Raw genomic sequence first — 18703 nt, forward strand, 5'->3', positions numbered from 1 at the left:
GTTGCTTGGAAAATATATGAAAAAATATAAACAAAATATTTATAAAAACAACATTAAATGTTGAAGTTAGCAAAGAACAAATTCTATGTACTATTAACCAAAGAGTTTAGTGAGGCATGTTTACTATCGGGCTGCTCGGAAGGCATTTACCTTGAGTACATGGGTCGAACCATGTAATTACAGATAGAAAATTGAAAGCTTTAATAAATGTCGGTACTAAATTGATTTTTTAATTGTCAAAGCAAGTATTAAACTATGTACAACAAATGCTCATATGCAACAACCTAAAAACCTTAAAAGATAGTTTAAATATTTTATTACATATATTTGTATCTTTTTAAAAATCTCTATGTTTTCGATGTCCAATATTTTATTATCACAAATTCAATATGAATATGTGTTCGTTGTTACTGAACTTTGCGATATTAAAAGTTAATCTAAATAATACATAGATAAGTTTGGAGGGCTAAGTACAGTTGAGGAAGAACCAATGAAGTTGGAACACATAAAGAATATTTAAATCTTGTCAAGTCATTTTTATAAAAACATATTTATTATACAAGCTTCTATGTGTGCATCTAACTTTAACCAATTATTATGATACATCAGTGGAAAGTCATGCAAATAAATTGAAGTTTATTTGTAAAGTACTTCAGCCTCTTTGTAGAAACTCCCTCCATAAAACAATGAATGACGTGATTGGATTTTCCTGGAATAGATTACAAATTTCTATTTTTCAATTTAAAGCAATTAAATTGTCATTGTTGATTATTAAAATAATAATTTTAATATTACATAATTGTGACTTAAAATAAAATGATAACATAACAACAGCTACTTGGAGCTTATGGCTCCATATTACTTTAACAATCTACTACTTTCTGCGTTTTCGCCGCGTCTTTTTTGAGTTTGCTGAACAATTATCATCATCGTCGCTGTCTGTGTTATACTCCTGAGAGTCTTTAAGGCTTGACGCTGCTTGTGGCTGTGAATGGTGCTGGGCATCCCACTCCTTACGCAGTTCGCTCAGCATGCCAGGTGTTAGTAGTCCCTGAGCTAACAGTCTTTCCGTTAGGCGCCCACGGGATGAGCTCGGCAAGCGCGGCTCCTTTATTTGTGTAACACGCCGCATAGTATAGTTGGGTATTTCGCCATCCTGTCCTGCTTCTGTGTTTTTCAACAGCCGAGTTATTTGAAAGACTCCCTGTTGTATGATCTCGTCCAGCTCTTTTTGAGCTTCGCGCACGTTTGCGGCCTCGGGAAACAGATCCATAAATCGATAGCTATAAGGAAATGTAAATAATTAGACAAGATCTTACAAACGAACAAATCTCCTTACCTTAACCACAGATATAAGTCCATAACATCGAACACGGATTCCAGATGGACCAGATCCAGTATAGTCTTTGGCAGCTTAAAGGGCCAGCCACAGTTTCTTTTGATAAAATCAAATGTAATCGGTTCGTTGCGGCTATATTGCCGAGCTATCTTCAGAAACATTGAACACACAAAAGGCATCTTACGGTTGATGGGCGCACAACAGAATACATAGCGTGCACGCAGTGGCAGAGGAACATGCTGTATCATCTCGGCAAGAAATTTAAAATCCTCGATATTGCACATAAAGTATAAAGAATCATCTACAGTGCAGAGATTCACAAAAATATCCATTAGATTGCTTAGCGTTGAGTTTGGCAGGTGGTAAGCGTAAAGCTCTATCTGATCAGCGGTGGGATGAAGGCCTGCCTGTTTCAAAGGCTCCGGCGTTTGATTAAGTATACGTTGAAGGGTTTGCAGATCTTCAGACTTAAAGGCTGTTACATAGCCGTGCTCCCATTGAGTGCGATAGCGACCAGCACGTCCCGCTATTTGGAGAGCTGAAGACACAGAAATTGTGTCGATTTCACGTTCGCCACGCTCATTCATCGTGGGCTTGACCAACGAGTAGAATATAATGCGCCGAATGCTCCTGTAAGTGTATACTTTAATATAACAGTAAAAAGTGTAAGAAATCCAACAAACTTACAGATTTAAGCCCATGCCAATAGCATCAGTGGCCACCATTACTTTACAACTATTCTCTGGATCATTGAACTTAGCAGCCTGAGCTAGTTTTGTGCCCGGTGGCAAACCACCATAGATAACAGCGACTTCTTTGCCTCTATAAATTCAATTCATATATTACGCAAATGGATAAGTAAAAAATGTTCTGCACATTTACCGCGCTTCAATTTCTCTCGAAACCGTATAGATATCATGTTTGCTGAAGCAAACAATACAATCTCCAGGCATAACATTGTCCAGGGAACCTAGCGCTGAACTTTCCACAGTTAGTTCCGTGAGGCGATCATAGCGACGCACCTCGACCGTTTCACCTGTGGTTTCGCAAATTTTTTCTAGCAACTCCAGAGCGCCCGCCTCACCACAGACATGTACCTCATCAGCAATCAGTCCCAGAAATGCTCGTGTCCAAGCCCAGCCGCGCTGTGGGTCACGCATCTGTTGTATCTCATCGATAACCGCCACCTCATCTATTTATATATCAAATGTTAGCTAGGTTTAAGGCGTTAAAGGCTTTCACTTACAAGGTGTATTCACGGAGGTCATTTCAACGGTGCATGCCACATGGTTTGCTGGTGAGTTCTCGCTGATGCCAAACTTACGTTCTTCACCAGTGACAAGATCACAGGGTGTGCCACGCTCATTGGCCTTGTTATATACCTCCGTGGCGAGCAGTTTTAGTGGTCCGCAATAGACACCCGTCTTGGCACCCAAATATCTCTCCATGGCATGATATGTCTTGCCAGAGTTTGTGGGTCCAGCATGGAAAACGATCTTACGTGTAATGGCACGTGCATTGGTATACCAATTGGCCGGCTGACGCAAATCTGATATCTTTTTCAAATCGTCCATACAGTCTAGATGAGGAAAAACAGTCTTGGCATGACGCAAGAAGTAGGGAAAGATGTCGTCTATGTGGCCAGCACCTTGCATTATGTCGCTGAAAATAATATGCACGTCGACTGGCAGATTTTCTGCCTCAATGCAGAAGCGACGAAATGAGCCAAACGCCTGTTGCTGTAGGTAGGCTGGAGGGGAGGCATTAAACACAATGGAACAATTGGATACTATCGGAAACAACTTACAATCCAACCCATTTTCACTACACAGGGCTTTGATTTCACGACGTTGCGCGAATTTGTTCAGAATCTTCAACAGCTCAGACTTTTCAAGCTTGCCAACCAGCTCGGATCCCACATCCTCGTCATCGATATTGGCCTGCACCTGGACCGGCTTAAATAGTGCAGAAACATTCGTTTCATGTTTTTTATTACGCGAGAAGTGAATTGCAGCACGATGGACGCAACGTTCTTCGGTGGCAGAACCAAAGCCGATCCTCAAGCGCACTGCGCAGAGCAGACGCCTGCCAGTTGATATTGCATAGTGCCTCGGGTTTTGCATCGAGCGCGTACCGTCTGGATTTTAATTGAAGAAATTCAAATAATAAACTTCTCGAGCGACCGACCGCTCCACGTTGTGTAAAGAACAGCTGTGACATAATGTACGCTGTACGCTGTTCACAACTCGCGGCTTTTTTTGTTTTGTTTTGTTGTACAAAATACCACCGTTGAAAAATACCACAATACCACACACATGAATCTATCGACATCGGAATATCTTTGTTTATTTATGCCGCCATTCAGCATTCTTTTTACCACTTTTATTTAAATTTAAGCTACATACCCAGTTATCGGCAAATCGTTGATCGCGAAATATATTATCGACTTTGACAGAAAATTTTTATCACATTGGTAGGGTGATTTATACAAAAAAATATGGCGTTAACTTGACAAGCAGAAGTTTAAAATTAATCCTATATCACATTGAACAAATTACCATTGACTTTATTGTCAACCTGAATTGAATTGGGATTGCATTAGTTTCTCATAACATCGCAATACGTGTTAGTGATTGATTGTTCCGGTTAAAATTGTGTTATTTTTTAATTTTTGATTGTGCATTTTTGTTTCTCAACATTAAAAATCAATTGAAAAATATACTGAAATCCATAGCGGTTGTTTCGCGCGTGGTAAAAAAAAAGAGACCGTCGATACAAACCGATATCGATATAATACAATTTCATCGGGACAGAAACGTGGTTTGTTGGAAGCAGCCGGAGAAGGTAGACGTTGCTCTGTAACTTGTGTAAATTTGTGAAAGAAAAATAATTGTTAAAAAAAAGAAAAACTAAGAAAGAACAGTTTAAGTACACAATTTATAAACGAAAAACGATGGAAAATCAAAGCAACGAAGCTCCCGTTGCCGCTGCCGCCGCCGCGGAGGTATCATCGACAAGTAAGTTTTCGGGGTGAGGGAAAGAATTTTCTGTTGGCGAGCATATCATTCCCATCTACATATAAATATATAGATGTGTATGTATTTAAGTACTTATTTGCCGGGCTGAATATTTATTTCAATATTATGATTTTCCCCTCTGAGCATTAAAATTGGATCAAGGGCAAAGACGCAGCGCTCCTGCATTTTCGTACAGCCATTTTTGTTATAGCAATGACATAAAGTTGTCAAATTGCCGCCATATTTCTTTCATATTTTTTTTTTCCTGATTGATTCTAGCGGTAAATGAGAGTTGACACAATGTCTGCCATTTCGCTGCTAGAAACTGTAAAACGTAAAGAAAACGAGCAAAGAATCTAAAAGAAGTACAGCAAAAAGAACAACAAATTACAAATGTGTATGTATGTGTGTGCATATGTGGGTATGTACATGCATACATATATATGTATATATATGAGCACTTATTTTGTTGCTCGACAATTCATTTTTGTGTTTTCTCCTAATAATTACGTCATCGCTGCGCGCAATTTTATGCTCAAAATGCTACAAGTGCTGCAATTACTAAGTTGAACTCCCAAATAGTACGCAGTGAATCATTTTGGTTACCATTTTGGTTGCTCTTGGCCCATATGAATGTTTTTCTTTTATTTTTTTCATTCTGCGCTCTTGCGTTAATGTCAGTCGAACTAAAAGTGTATGTAAGTATGTATGTTCACAGACCCCTGGCTCCTCCTGCAAACATCAACAAAACTATACTTTTGCATATACATATGTACATACATATTAATTGAAAAATTCGCGCGTCTTGATGCGCTCATCGCTGAGAAATGCTATTTGAGTTTGTGTGTGTTTAGGACTGAGCGCGCGCTTGTGTGTATGTGTGAGCTGTCGCAGCGTTGCCAACTTATTGGTCATACGTCAATATCGATATTTTTAATGTTTTGCCTATTAGATGTTTGAACACGCACACACATGGTGTTTGCTCTGCTCTGAATTTTTAATTACTGTCTTAATTTTGATATGTGTAAGTATGTACGCTACATGCATATAGTAACTCGGTCAAGTGGCAACTCTTTTTTTTTTGTAGTTATTCGGTGGCGATTCCAAATGTTATTTAAAAACGTTTTTTAGTTAAATTGTTGCCTTTGACTATAATTCTGTTTGTGTGTGCTAGTTAGTCTACGTCAAATATCTTTGCTGGGCGTGAAAACCGGTTTATCAGTTATACATAGAAATATTTTGTCCGACATGAACCTGGCGTGATAACATGCATGCGTTAATCACGGGTCAGCGATAAGAAAACAACTGCTGACAAATCAAAATGATTTTGTTGCCGGTAATGCGAGATCTTGTACTCACTCTCTCCATGTAATAGTCACTCGCTTAGCCGCCGCTCATTTTTTCTCTCTCTTGTCGCCAAAATTTCTAATCTACCGCGGCAGCCGCATTTGTTTGTGTTTATTTTTAGATCCCCTCATACACCATCCATGAACAACGAAAGCAACATGCTTGGGCACACAATTAATGCATATATAAATTTAGAATTTTCGATTCAATAAAACCTGTGAGATTGACCACCTTTGCATATTATAAGTTTGGAATCATTTTTGACTGTTCCGCTAGTTTCGTATACACCGAACTCTTGTAACTCTATTTAATGTTCTTGACTCAATCTTTTTTAAAAAAAAAAATGTGGCTTCCGTCAGGTGAACGTTGTTTTGGAGCTGAAAAGTCTTAACGGAAAATTTTATTTATTGTTTTTTTTTTTTTGAACCAAAACAGAATGTGTGTTCTTTGGAATATATAAACGTTTAGTATGAATGCAAATATGCTTTCTTTTGAAGTTGACCACCTAAGTAAATACGAAATAAATATGGATTTTGCATAACATTCTAATTATTGTATTAAAAAACTACCAATATGAAAAGTTAATAACTGGGCGTGTCTTTAACAGCTCAGCCCGCAGAGCCGACAAAGCGCTCGCTGCGCGTTCAAACTTGGAAGAAAATCCAGGAGGGCAAAGTTGGAATCGGCTTCAATGGCATATTCAACCGTATTCCTGCGTTCGTTGATGCCGATAAGGCCGCTGCATTGCTCATTGAGGAGGAGGAGTTCAAGAAAGCACGTAGGTTACGTTCTGCTCATGTGAAATTTCGCTTAACAATATATATTTAATGTGCTTTCGTTTTATAGAGCACATCAAAGTGAACATTGATCGCGCCTTGCATGATTTTAAGGAACAGTCAATGCTGGCCAATAAATCCGTATATTTGCCCAGCACACGGGACTCGCCCGCGCTTTGCCTTAAAGTCGATGTGCCGGCCGATGCCACCGATGAGCAAAAAAAAGAAGCATTGCGCGTCCAGGATATACAGAAGTTCCGTTCGGAAATTGGTCTGGACAGCCAATTGAAGCTTGATTTGGTTGTCATTGGTTCGGTGGTGGTATCACGTGATGGCTATCGCATTGGACGTGGCAACGGTTTTGCTGATTTGGACATTGGCTTGCTCATTGAGCTGGGCGTCATAACGCCGGAAACGGCCATTGTAACAATTGTGCATGATGTGCAGGTCGTTGACACGCTTCCCGTTAACTTGTTCCAAAAATACGATACACCAGTGGACATTATTGTAACACCCACCGAGGTGATACGTGTGGCTAAGCGTTTGCCGCGTCCAAATGGTGTTTTCTGGGAACTGTTGTCCGAGCGTCGCTTGAAGATTTTGCCTGTGCTGCAGCAACTCAAGGAGCAGCTGGAGAAAGCGGGTAAGAAGATAACCCTGAAGGAGGAGGATACCGATGTTGAGCAGCATCAGAACAGTAGACGCCGTCGTGGACCGTTGCGTCGTCGCTTCCAACGAGGAAACCCAGGACGCACCACCTCACAGACTGACAACGAACAACAAGGCGTATGTTTGGAAAATATATTTAAAAAATTTATTATAAACAAATGGAAATTTCTCTTGTTTAGGATAATGCGCAGAAGCGCACACCACGCCGCAAGGGTCGTTTCATCAACCGTCGCAGACGCACAAACAAGGTAAGCAACAGCCCGTGAATTCAGTAAGCCCTGGCTAACTATTCTTGTTTGCAGTCTGAGGGCGATCAGTCTGGAGTCGAGGTTGGTGTTAAGAGTGAAGATCGTAAATTTGATGAGGGTGGTGCGGGTGAACGTCGCCCGAAGAAGAAGAATCGCCCGCATCGTGATTTCTGTGTTAAATTGACAAACCTGACACGCGACATTCGCGTCAAGGACCTGAAGTCCGAGCTGCGTAAGCGCGAATGTAATCCATTGTCGATTACATGGAAGGGTACGTAGCCAAGTGGCATAACCCCACGCTGAATGTATTTAATTATTGAAGTATTTGATTTACAGGTCATTTTGGAAAGTGTTTCTTGCACTTTGGTAATCGCAATGGCGCTCCGAGCACCCAAGATGATGTTGACAAGGTGCTCAAGTCGCTGAACGATCTCTCGCTGACCATTACCACCGGTGGTGGCGACTCAGCACCAGCTGCTGGAGCCGCAGAAGAGCCGCCAGTTGAGAATGTGAATGCACCAGTGCAAACGAAAACCATTAATGTCAACGTAGAGTTACTTAACTTTGGCGCCAAAAAGAATGCCGGTGGCAATACCAGCGCTGGCGAGGGTGGCAATACTAATGTGAATGGTGAGGACGGCAATGCCGCTGCCGGTGAAGGAGCCGCTTCACGTATTGAGTCTGTGGACACAACCACAGTATAGTATGACCATGTCGGTAGTTCTGCCACAAAACGGCCAAGGCGGATGTCCGCCGCCAGCGCCACGTGTGGAGTTCAACGAAAAAGAGTAACATTTTGTTTAGACACAACAGAAAACTAACACAAACAAAACAAACACAAACTGAATTGAGCTCCAGCAACACAAAGAACTCACACACAAACACACATACAATCAAACTAAAAAAAAAAAAATAGAAAAACTCATACCCACACAATTTTACATAATTTTCAGCTTGTAGTTTCTTCTTCTCATTCTCTCGTTCTAACATACAAACAAGCGACAGCTAAATTTCGTTTTTCCAACAGAAAACTCTGACGCTTTTTTTAAACAATTGCATTTGTTTTTGCTAAAAAGAAAAACAAAAAAAATTCGTTAAATGAAATGAAAAAACAAAAATAATATTTATGGAATACTCGTTCTACATTTGCAAGTGGATCATCATTTCAAGCTAGGTTATTAACCCTACTTCACTAACTTGTCCTTTCTCAACGACAAGACCGAAAAAATATGTTACATATTTTACGATTTTCTATACATTTTTCTCCCAACCTTTGATACATGGCCCCAACCAGCAGCTGAATGCGTGCGTCCCCGAAAACAGTTGAGCTGCTATCGCTGGGAGCACGCACAGTTTATGGCTTGGAGATTAGTGTAACAAATGTTGATTATTCGTGAATTCTAAATAACCACAAAAACAAAAAATATATATATACAAAATTTAAAAAAAAAAAAACAAAAAAAAACGTGGATTGAAGAAATTGAATTAACAAACTATTAACATGTTGCATTTTTGCTGAATGAAACCAACATAGAAACGAACAATAAAATATTATTATTGTAATTTTGGTTAGTGTTTGCCCCCCTCCCACACACACACACACACACACACATAAACAACCAATACCAATACCCATACAATTATTATATATATTTTAACAAACATGAAGATCAACAAATTTGTGAAAAACAAAAAATTTATACATACAAACCGTAATTATTTACTCTTTTTTATACAAAGAAAACGCATTAAAGCAAATAAAAACTTATGTGAAACATGAATGAAATATAACTTGAAATAAAAATGGAAAACAAAAAAATCGAATTGGCCAAGCTTATTATTGTAATTAACTCATTTTTTTCGTCACCTTTGCAATAAAGATTTAACGAATTTTAACTTTTAATGCCAATGCCAATATATATATATGAAGATTCTTAACGCTTGTCTAGAGGACATTACCATTTATTTTGATTTTCGGCTAACATCTAAAAAATAGGTACATCAATATCGAAATACATTACATCAAATGTACAGTTGGAGCCAGGCGATCGCAATACTTATAAAATACTATAATATGTACATACAAAGGTGCAAACCGGCGTTGGTGTTAGTTTCATGTGGATTACAAAGTACTATATAAGGTTTTCTTTGCTCGAAAAATATTTGTTTAAATCCTTGTAGAAGGTTTTTGGTAGCTCAGATGTATATGTATTAATTTTTGTATCTTTTGGATTGACAGCAGGCTTTTTCCTTTTGCTATTCAAGCTATACGTGAGTGTTGGCCAAGAAACCTTGCGGCATTAAGTAGGACTAGTTTGTGCATTGGAGATCAAATATCGAATTTGGGTCTTTATTCCCGTACAGTGCTCGTCGCTTTGCAACAGAATCTGCGCGGCGTTGGCGTCATCTGAGCCGCCTGTGGAGACGGTGTGCGGTCTATAAATTCAATACTATCACTATCCTTGGTTTGTGCGGGGGGAGAGCTTGTGCATCGTGCACAAACATTTAAAGCAGTAGCTGTGGGCGCAACTGTTGTGGTAAGGGACGATGTTGGCTTCTCCTTTATGGGCGCTAGGCTGTTCACTATTGAATTGGCCATGGCCAGCTCCAGTTCGCGCTGCCAGTCACTCTCCTTTTTCTCCATGGCCTTGCGCTTGAGCTCCTTGAAGCGATTGTACACTATGAACTCCTTGACGAGCGCGGTTTCGGGATCGCTGTCCCGTTGCGCAGAACGCTGTTTGGCCAGGCGCTTCTTCTTTTTGTGCAGTGGTCGCGTCTCGACAATCATTTCCTCCAGCTCTAAGCAGGGATCGCAATTAAGATGATCTTCGGGTGGCTTAAATGCGGGCTTTATACTCTTCTCAAGCACCTGCTGGAAATCCGTAGGCCGCAACAGCGGCGTCTGATGTAGCTCCTGTTGTGAGCTTATCCGCGCGCCAGGATGCACGCAGAGCAGCTAAAGGAGAGATGCAAATAATTAGATATAATAGATGCTAGTTTTTTTTTGCCACCCACCTTTTGCAAAAGATCTATAAATTCGTGGCTCCAGTAATGCGGATAGTGCACCGAGGTGTTCAGCACGTTCTTAATCTCCACCAGCGGCGTGTGCGAGTGCAGGACAAATGGCCGTGTGTTCGACCTCATCTCGTAGGCCACAACACCCAGGGACCACCAATCCACTGGATAGCTATATCCAGCTGCAAATTAGATTACCAAAGACAGGAAACATTTAATTAAGCATCTTCTTTTTTGTTGTTGTTGCTACAGCATCAGTTCTAGCTTTAATTTGATTTGTCGTCCCGGAATAGATGACATACCCTCGTCCGTCCTGTGCTCACAATTTCAACTTACCAACTTCTTCCAAGGCGCACATAAAGACCTCTGGCGCCATATATGGCTTCGTACCAGACATGCTGCAGGCGAGGGAGTCCTTTTGCAACCGCGTTGCAATATTAAAATCAGTCAAATGAGCGTGTCCTGCAATTAAGCGCACGTAATTGGTTTCCAATTACCCATATACCAATATCAACAGTGTGTGTGAGGGTGTATGTATGTGTGTGTCTGTTAAGTGTGGGTATGTGTGACATTTTAAGTTAATTGAATTGGATATTTGTAATAGTTTCTCCTTTTCCAGTAATATATTGTGTGTGTATTTCATAAATCCTTTTTAAGCCCATTACAAATTAATGAAATTTATATTTAACAGGCAGAAGTTCATATCCGAACCTCATTTAATATCTCAAGACACATTTTTTGCAGAGTACATGCCAGCATACAGTCGAGTTCTCCTGATCAGCTCAATTTGACTTGCTTTTAATGATTTGCGTTAAGAGGAACAATTAATTATATGCATGTATATTGAACGTAAACATTAGTTTTCTTCAATATTGTGAAAAGCATAAATTAGGCATAAATACATATACATATATGGATATACATATGTATATATACATACATACACCTATTACAAGTTGACAAAAAAATGTCATGTTCAAATGAATCAGTTCGAATGCGAGCGAACTATTTTAAGGATTTTGTTGCTTTACTTTAGTGATGGAAATAAGTTTAAATTACTATCATAGGGATGGTATAAAGTAAACAAATGCAAGAAGTCAACGCAATGTTGTCTCATGTGATACGTACACATGTATGTACCAAAACGAGGACTTTTTATTTAGGTAAATTTTTTCACTTTTTTGCAAATATGGATAATTTAAGGTATTTCAGGGTTATCGTCTATAGTCAAAACCTCCTACCATCGTTTACATCGGATACACAAACGTACGTAGTTAATAGTAAAGATAATTTTAACAAAAGTACCTTATTAAAAAAAGTAATATGTGCTGGTGTGTGGGCCAAAGAGCATTAAAAAGTAAAAAGCATTATATTTTGCATTTGCTAATTTTTAATATAAATACATTATTTAAGGTGTTAATCGTGCTTATAATGATGTAGGCTGCTTAAATGTACATATATCAATATCAATTTCCTGCACTTAACCAAGGGTTTCTTATAAATTAAATGTTAAAGCTTTCTCTATTATTAATTTGTTGTTAACCAATAGATAACAATAGCATAAAAATTGCAATAATGAAATTATTCTACAACTTGCACTGCCCAAATAACTTTAGCATAAACACAGATAAAACAAGATGCTTTAACACATACAAACGTAAACCTATATGTAAATACGATGTAGGTAAATAAATAATATATGTTAAGTAGTTAAGGAGCAGGTGACAGGCGGCGGACAGCGGGGCGGCAGGCGGCAGACGGCCGGATGCTTAGCCTGACAGGGCGGGGGCACATATGAATAATTTGAACCTGCTCTCAAGTATTCACTTGGGCATAAAACTTTTGCTTGCTTTTTGCACATGAAATCAATAAATTTTTGAACACGGACATCGGACAATTTAATGAATTATGGATGCTTTTGGGCAACTTGGCCGGAAAATTACTTGAAATTGGCTGCCAAACTTCTTGTTGACTGTGTACGTGTGCGTGTGTTTGTGTTTGTGTGTGTTTGTGTGCTTATTTGCTGAACTCACCTGCATCATCTAATAGAATATTATCAGGCTTAATGTCCCTATGGATCACACGCTGTGTTTGTAGGTACTCCAGGGCACTGCCCAGCTCGCACACTAATAAGGCCACACTCTGCTCGGAGAATTCCACCTGTCAAGAGAGTGTTAGAGAAATACGAAATACATATGTTGGCTAAGTGTCGCAAACTTTGCAGCAGCGGCAACAACAACCTACTCGGTTTTGTAAATGGTATCTTAAATCACCGCCCGTCAACAGGTCGCAGACCATGAATAAATCCTCCTCATCTATGATTGTTGGGCGTTGGGAGCACATACAGAAAAGAACAAGAACAAGAACAAGAACATGAACAAGATACGCGCTAGAAGTGAATGCTCAGACATCAAAAGAAATGCACATAGTTAATTTGCATTTTGATTGCCAATCAGCGGCGGTGGCACTCGCTCTACAGGTAGCTCAACCATTTGCATATGTAAGTCTGTGTGTGAATGCGGGTGTGTGTGTGTGTGTGTATGTGTGTGTGTGTATACACTTACCCTGAAAAGAGAACCATAAATTCACTAGAAATGGATGCTCCAATGAGGACAGCAGCTCCACCTCCTTGATCACACCGCCCAAAGCGCCGCGAGATTCACATACTGAGCGGCTAACATATTTCATGGCATAAAGGATGCCGCTATCCCGTTTCTGTACAATGCACACCTGCAGGGATGCACAGATTTAGAGCTGAACAGAAGGCTAATAGGAAGTCTCTTACCTTGCCAAAGCTGCCCTTGCCAATGGCGCGCAGGATTTGAAAATGATCGAAATTAACTGAAATACATAAAGATATTTAAAATATTATCTTATTGTCATTTATTAATGCATTTTGTCCTGGCAGCTGTTTATACCAGCCTAGATACTTTTTCTTTAGAAAGGAAAAGGTTTAAACCAATTTCCTTATGAATAAATATTTAAAGGAGGTATGCAAATAAATTTGAAGTAGATCGGATGATCAACCGGGAGGAATATTCCAAGACCCTGTCTTAGTGCATGTTGCACTTGTTCTCATAAGAAAACTTCAGTTAAAAATGGAGCTGTCAGTCAGTCAATCAGTCAGTCAGTCAATCTCTCATTCGGGTCAAAATCTAGATGTAGACGTTAGATAGACCCTACGATCGAATGAAGCTCAATGCAGATGGCCTTAAAATTGGAAGCTCCTACTTATTTGGTGGGCATACTTTTTATTTTGTTGTAGTCATCACCAGGTCAACTGGGTTTGCTGGGCAACACACGCCCCAGCGGCATTATCCTCATATTTCCTTAGGATCATAATCCGTCTGAGTTGTTGCTGTTTTTGATGACAGAGGAAAAAGGGAGGCAGCGCATCAATCTGGAGCATCTGTAGCTTGGGAAACCTATGCCTGACGAGCACCTCAAACTTCTCTTTATCCAAATAGTTGAGCCTGAGCACGCGCAGCTCTTTCCAGGCATTGAGCAGCAAAAACTCAAAGTGCTCCAAGCACACCGGCACCTGAAGCAAATTCAGCTCAATCCGGGTGAGGTGACGGCGCCAGAGGCTGCTCAGCAGCGAATAGCAGCGCTCATCGCACTGCAGCATGGCCAGCTGATCGGGCAGTCGGAGGTATGCCAATATCTGCTGCAGGCACAGCTCGTCCAGATGCTCCATGGCCGACTCCCAACTTCAAAACTCTGTTGCGCTGCGAGCGACTGTGTTGCAAATACTTTTTTATTTCTTTGAATTTCTAGCCCAGAGCTACTCAGTTGGCTGGATTTTTTGATTAAGAATTGATTTGTCAAATGGTTTTTAAATTATTAAGTTAGTATAATATATTATGTATATAAACTCAGAATACCGGACTTAAGCCGGTGCTCGTTATCCTAATGGATATTTCGTGTGCCAAACTCACCATCATCATCCTGGTGCAGACTTGTGTCGGATCTGGTCGACGAGCTGGCGCCCATTTTGTAGCTACATTAATGTGCCGCCCTCCTGACGGTTTTACTATCTATTTGATGTTGTTTATGTCTTCGTCTCCGTCTCCGTCTGCTGCTCCTGCTCCTGCTCCTGCTCTGTCTCCCTTTAGACTTGTTTGTGGCAATTTGATTGAATTCAATTGATTCGCTGTCATGTCCTGCCCCGGACTGGATGTGCCACACGAGCTTAACTATGCCAGCTCTTTGTTGATGTTATTGAGAATGTTATTATTATGGCAGCTCATTGCGGTGCACCTAAAAGACCACAAAAGATGGCAAGAGATCGATGTAAATAAAGCCACATTTTTTTTTTTTTTTTAAATAATAATCTGTAAACATTTCGATAATAAAGGCGCTTTGCATTTTTAATTAAGGTCTTGTTTCTTATTAATGGATCTGTTATTTACTTTAATGCATATTTACATATTTGTTCTATATGCAGAAATTAGTTTGTAGTTTTTTGGCATGTTTAAACAACAAATATACAGTTGCATTTACCTACGCAAATAAATTTCTTTTCATACTATTTTTGCATACAATTTAACTAAAAAATAATGTTAAGTAAGTTTAAATTGTATTTGAAAAATGACAACCTAGTTGTTTGTAGACACTATTGTTAGTAAACCAATTTATAAATGTTAGATAAACTTGTCGGAGTTTAAAGTTTAGTAAGAGTTGACAACCTCAAAAGGTAGGAAGGAAGCGTAAAATAGTAAATTTAAAACCCAAACTTTAATCGGCTAGTAAATATCGCCTAACACTTTTAGAGATATGTGAGAGTGAAGCTTGTGAATGCTTAGATTGACGAAAATATCTTGGAAAATTGAATACTTTGCCATCAAAAATGCATTTTTCGAACGACTCTTCCTAAATAGCCAATATAAAAATATAATATAGTAATAGTAGTCAGATCCTGATAAGATTTATTTCATAAGCAACATAGTTTAACTAGTACTAGTACAAGGTTTCGCCAAGATATCTTGATAAAAAACAAGCTTTCCATATAAGAATTTCATTTTCGTTCCATTGTTCCGATTGCAGCTGTAGCAGGATAAACACACATAGAAACATAGATATACATTCATACATACATACATCAGTCAATCCCATATAACATTGTCATTCACACACTTTAACATAAGCATTAACATTATCACGCTATATAACATTATTGTGTACGAGAGAGTTCAGTTCTGTATCGCACGACGAACAATTAAGAAGTAGAAGGAGCTACGCTGTGTCTGATTTGCTATTCGATAGAATAACAGTAAAGCCTTCCACACAGCTATATGATATAGTGGTCCAATTTTGTTAATATTTTGCATATATGTATATGAAGAGGACAGTGAGACTAATAAATGCCGAGTTTAGTCAACATATCTTCTTAAAAAACCAAAGTCTTTTATACAAAAACATACTTTTCGACCGATCGTTCCTTTGGCAGCAGTATGATATAGTGGTCCCATCCTGCCGGTTCCGACATATGCACTACCTGCAGTAGAAATACGGACCTATGCAAAGTTTTAAGACGATATCTTTATAACTGAGAGACTAGTTCAGATAGAAACATACATACGTACAGAGGGAAAGACGGACATGGCTATATTAACTCGGCTGTTGATGCTGATCAAGAATATTTATAATTAATGGGGTCGAGGATGTCTCCCTCTATGCATTACGCAATTCATGTCAAAATTATAATACCCTCTACAAGAGAATACAAATTATTAAAAAGCTCTTGTTAGACAAAATTGTATGATTTTGATCTCGAAAATAATACGAAAGCAAAACGAAACATATGTGTGCGTGCTTTGAAGCTGTCGTGTCGTGTTGTGCGGTGATGGGAAAATTCTGATAAGCGTCCATCTCTAATTCCGAAAAGTTAACGATTTCGAAAATTTCGAATGGGGCCTGCTTGGCCATGTGCTTATGTATTTCGAAAAAGGGCAGCACAAAGTAACCGCAGCAAACGTTTCGTCTTAACGCAAAACATTCGAACATTCGGCAACTGAGTCAGTTGTCATGCAGACTCATCAGTAAAACATTTTTATTTATACAATATACAACACAACAAATTAAAATAAACGATTGCGTCTGCTTTGGAATCCGTCTGCATTCGATACGCATCCTGTGGCCATGTGTTGTAAGGCCATCGATATAACTGCCAAGACCGGCAGCGGCTCTGCTGTCATTTCCGTGCGCCAGAACGAGCTGATCAGCAATTTGCGTGTCCTTGTTGCGGTGCGATTTGAGCAGGCCATAGACATTGTTGTTCTGGTATTTGGCGGACAGGTGCTGCGCGACGAGGGCACCGTCGATAGCCATGGCATCATCTCGGGCGTCACTGTGCATGTCGTCTTCCGTCAGTTGTCGAAGGGTGCGTCCCCTGTGAACGATTGCAGCAATGCCGCTGGCAGCAACAGCAGCAGCAACGGCAGCGGCAGCTCTGGCCCGTCGGCTCCATCGAACGCCCGCACTTGGATCCTGAAGAGCGGAGACATCTTCAAGCCGCTGCTCGAGGATCCGGGCACATTGCGCGACATGTTGCAGTCGGACACACGCATCAAGACCATGATAGATGAGAACGCATCGTTTCGTCACTTTCTCAGCAGTGATCGTAATTTGCGTGAGCTATTCTCGACGGTCTTCAATCCAGCCAAGGTTCAGGAGCTGGGACGCAAACGTGATATGCACATAATGCGCATGGAGTGGGTGCCTGGCGGCTACAGCCTGCTCGGCAAGCTCAACTATTTCATGCGTCAGGCCCATGAGGATAATGTGGCCATGAACTATCAGGAGGCGGTGACATGCCACTGCAAGCGTGGCGTTGATAATCCACAGCGCGGACGTGAAAATAAGATGCCGCTGCCGAATCCCTGGCGCCAAACCAAACCGGAAACGGTTGATGGATTTGCGCTTAACGCGGAGCGCATGGTTGCCGATCTGACGCAGAAATGCGATCACATGATGCAGTCCCTGCAGTTGGGTGACTTTAACAAAACCCTCGAACATGCGCGACAACTGAACGAGCTGGCGGACAATGCGCGCCGTCAGCTGGATATACGCGTCCGAAAGCGTCTGGCACCAGCCGTCGAACAAGCTGCACCGCCGGCACCAACAGTTGCCGCCGCACCGCCAGCCGTGTCCTCGCTAAATCTCTTTGACTTTATGTCCAGCAACGATAGCCGCTGGGAGCAGCGCTTCCGCTCCCAGCTGCTGCAGCTGACCACATTGGGCCACACGGATCGCCAGCGCAACATATGCGCCCTGCTGATGTCCGCTGGCGACATACAGACGGCCGTCAAGCTATTGGAGCAGTGGAATCGCTAATACATAGTAATCCCAAAATTGGAATCAATCTACACAATGTTTCAATAGTTTTTTTTTCCCCCCATTTCCATTCATATTCCTTTTTTTTTGTCGCTCAGACGCTCCGGTTTGGTGCATTGGCTCTGTATCCGTCAATCAATAGCAATTGCAATAGCATTCAAAATGATAAATCTATATTTATCAATTTCTCTTTTTTTTCTTTATTTTTTTTGTACCCGCAACCCACTTTAAATGGGTCCAAATAAAGTTGTGCAAATGTGTGTCTGAAAGAAAACTTGTGGGAAGCCCTTTTCCCAGTTCCCTCTCAGACAATGGGCGAACGGCGAAGCGTTCCATAGAAACCATAGAAATATATATATCTATATATACTTTGGGATGCACAAATTTACTTTGACAAATCCTTGTCAACCTAGAACTTCTGTTAGAGTATACGCGATTCGTTTGTTTTCCAGTTTTTCGCACAAATCCTTGCGCGTCCATTTGCTGTCGCAATTTCATTTATGATTGATTGAAACAATTCTGTCTCGCTGGGCAATGCTTTAGTCATCCTTTTTAGTCATCCATCAATGCGCCTCTGCCGCAAATGTCCTGACAGTTTCCATCAGCAACGCGTGCCGCAAGTTGCCGCATTCGATTTCCTTATTATTTTCTTCATTCGTTTTTTTTCTATGGCCGCAAACATATCAATTGTTGTGGCAATACCTTGACAAACTGTCGTACACATATGCGCAATAGGGTATCTGTATTATGAGTATACCATATTTTTGTATTTGAATATCTTTGAATTAATTTTTGACGTTTGTTGCAAACTTTGCCTTTGAGTTGCAGCGGTTTATTGATTAATCCGTATTCCAATTAGCACCTGCTGCTAATTGTTTACGCCGTGCTGAGTTTTCAAATTTAAGCAAATTAATTTGCTAGCCGTTTGCTTATTTCAACTATGCGACAACTTTAATT

At 40.3% G+C, this 18703-nt stretch overlaps 5 protein-coding genes across 8 annotated transcripts in view; 2 read left to right on the forward strand and 3 right to left on the reverse strand.

Annotated features, from left to right (window-relative positions):
• Window positions 1–761: 761 nt before the first annotated feature.
• On the reverse strand, window positions 762–3999 carry Suv3 (Suv3 helicase). Of its 2 annotated transcripts, none has more exons than XM_064696861.1 (7): window positions 3745–3999; window positions 3147–3476; window positions 2586–3089; window positions 2222–2531; window positions 2027–2161; window positions 1340–1969; window positions 762–1283 (listed from the first exon to the last, which is right to left on the reverse strand). In XM_064696861.1, exons 2-7 carry the CDS (start codon window positions 3460–3462, stop codon window positions 875–877), a joined length of 2304 nt encoding a protein of 767 aa, XP_064552931.1. In that variant the 5' UTR covers window positions 3463–3476; window positions 3745–3999; the 3' UTR covers window positions 762–874. The 2 variants fall into 2 exon arrangements, with proteins under 2 accessions (XP_064552931.1, XP_064552930.1); XM_064696860.1 differs by lacking the exon at window positions 3745–3999 and adding an exon at window positions 3655–3685.
• A 145-nt stretch (window positions 4000–4144) lies between these two features.
• lost lies at window positions 4145–8317 on the forward strand. The gene is made up of 6 exons (XM_064696864.1): window positions 4145–4356; window positions 6311–6481; window positions 6550–7265; window positions 7328–7396; window positions 7451–7667; window positions 7733–8317. Exons 1-6 carry the CDS (start codon window positions 4293–4295, stop codon window positions 8098–8100), a joined length of 1605 nt encoding a protein of 534 aa, XP_064552934.1. The 5' UTR covers window positions 4145–4292; the 3' UTR covers window positions 8101–8317.
• Window positions 8318–9321: 1004 nt separating this feature from the next.
• LOC135438527 (serine/threonine-protein kinase 32A) overlaps window positions 9322–18703 on the reverse strand; it is a 33300-nt gene continuing 23918 nt past the window's right edge. For 2 of the 3 annotated variants that reach the window (XM_064696868.1, XM_064696866.1), the window contains exons 2-9: window positions 14350–14671; window positions 13197–13252; window positions 12976–13141; window positions 12656–12726; window positions 12445–12571; window positions 10748–10873; window positions 10412–10593; window positions 9322–10352 (exon numbers count right to left, since the gene is read on the reverse strand). In XM_064696868.1, coding sequence (XP_064552938.1) covers window positions 9747–10352; window positions 10412–10593; window positions 10748–10873; window positions 12445–12571; window positions 12656–12726; window positions 12976–13141; window positions 13197–13252; window positions 14350–14404 — 1389 coding nt within the window. In that variant the 5' untranslated portion in view covers window positions 14405–14671 and the 3' untranslated portion in view covers window positions 9322–9746. Of the gene's footprint in view, window positions 10353–10411; window positions 10594–10747; window positions 10874–12444; window positions 12572–12655; window positions 12727–12975; window positions 13142–13196; window positions 13253–13659; window positions 13745–14349; window positions 14672–18703 lie in introns of those variants that run through there. The other variant, XM_064696869.1, reaches the window with a different exon arrangement.
• LOC135438529 (uncharacterized) lies at window positions 13278–14191 on the reverse strand. Its single transcript, XM_064696871.1, has one exon. The coding sequence runs from the start codon at window positions 14106–14108 to the stop codon at window positions 13680–13682; it is 429 nt and encodes a 142-aa protein (XP_064552941.1). The 5' UTR covers window positions 14109–14191; the 3' UTR covers window positions 13278–13679.
• On the forward strand, window positions 16405–17783 carry LOC135438626 (ubiquilin-2). Its single transcript, XM_064696998.1, has one exon. The coding sequence runs from the start codon at window positions 16553–16555 to the stop codon at window positions 17744–17746; it is 1194 nt and encodes a 397-aa protein (XP_064553068.1). The 5' UTR covers window positions 16405–16552; the 3' UTR covers window positions 17747–17783.

This window comes from Drosophila montana, unplaced genomic scaffold (assembly GCF_035044405.1).
Source record: "Drosophila montana isolate Dmon_TW-CO22-7 unplaced genomic scaffold, ASM3504440v1 contig_3848_1, whole genome shotgun sequence".
Classification (NCBI taxonomy): Eukaryota; Metazoa; Arthropoda; class Insecta; order Diptera; family Drosophilidae; genus Drosophila; species Drosophila montana.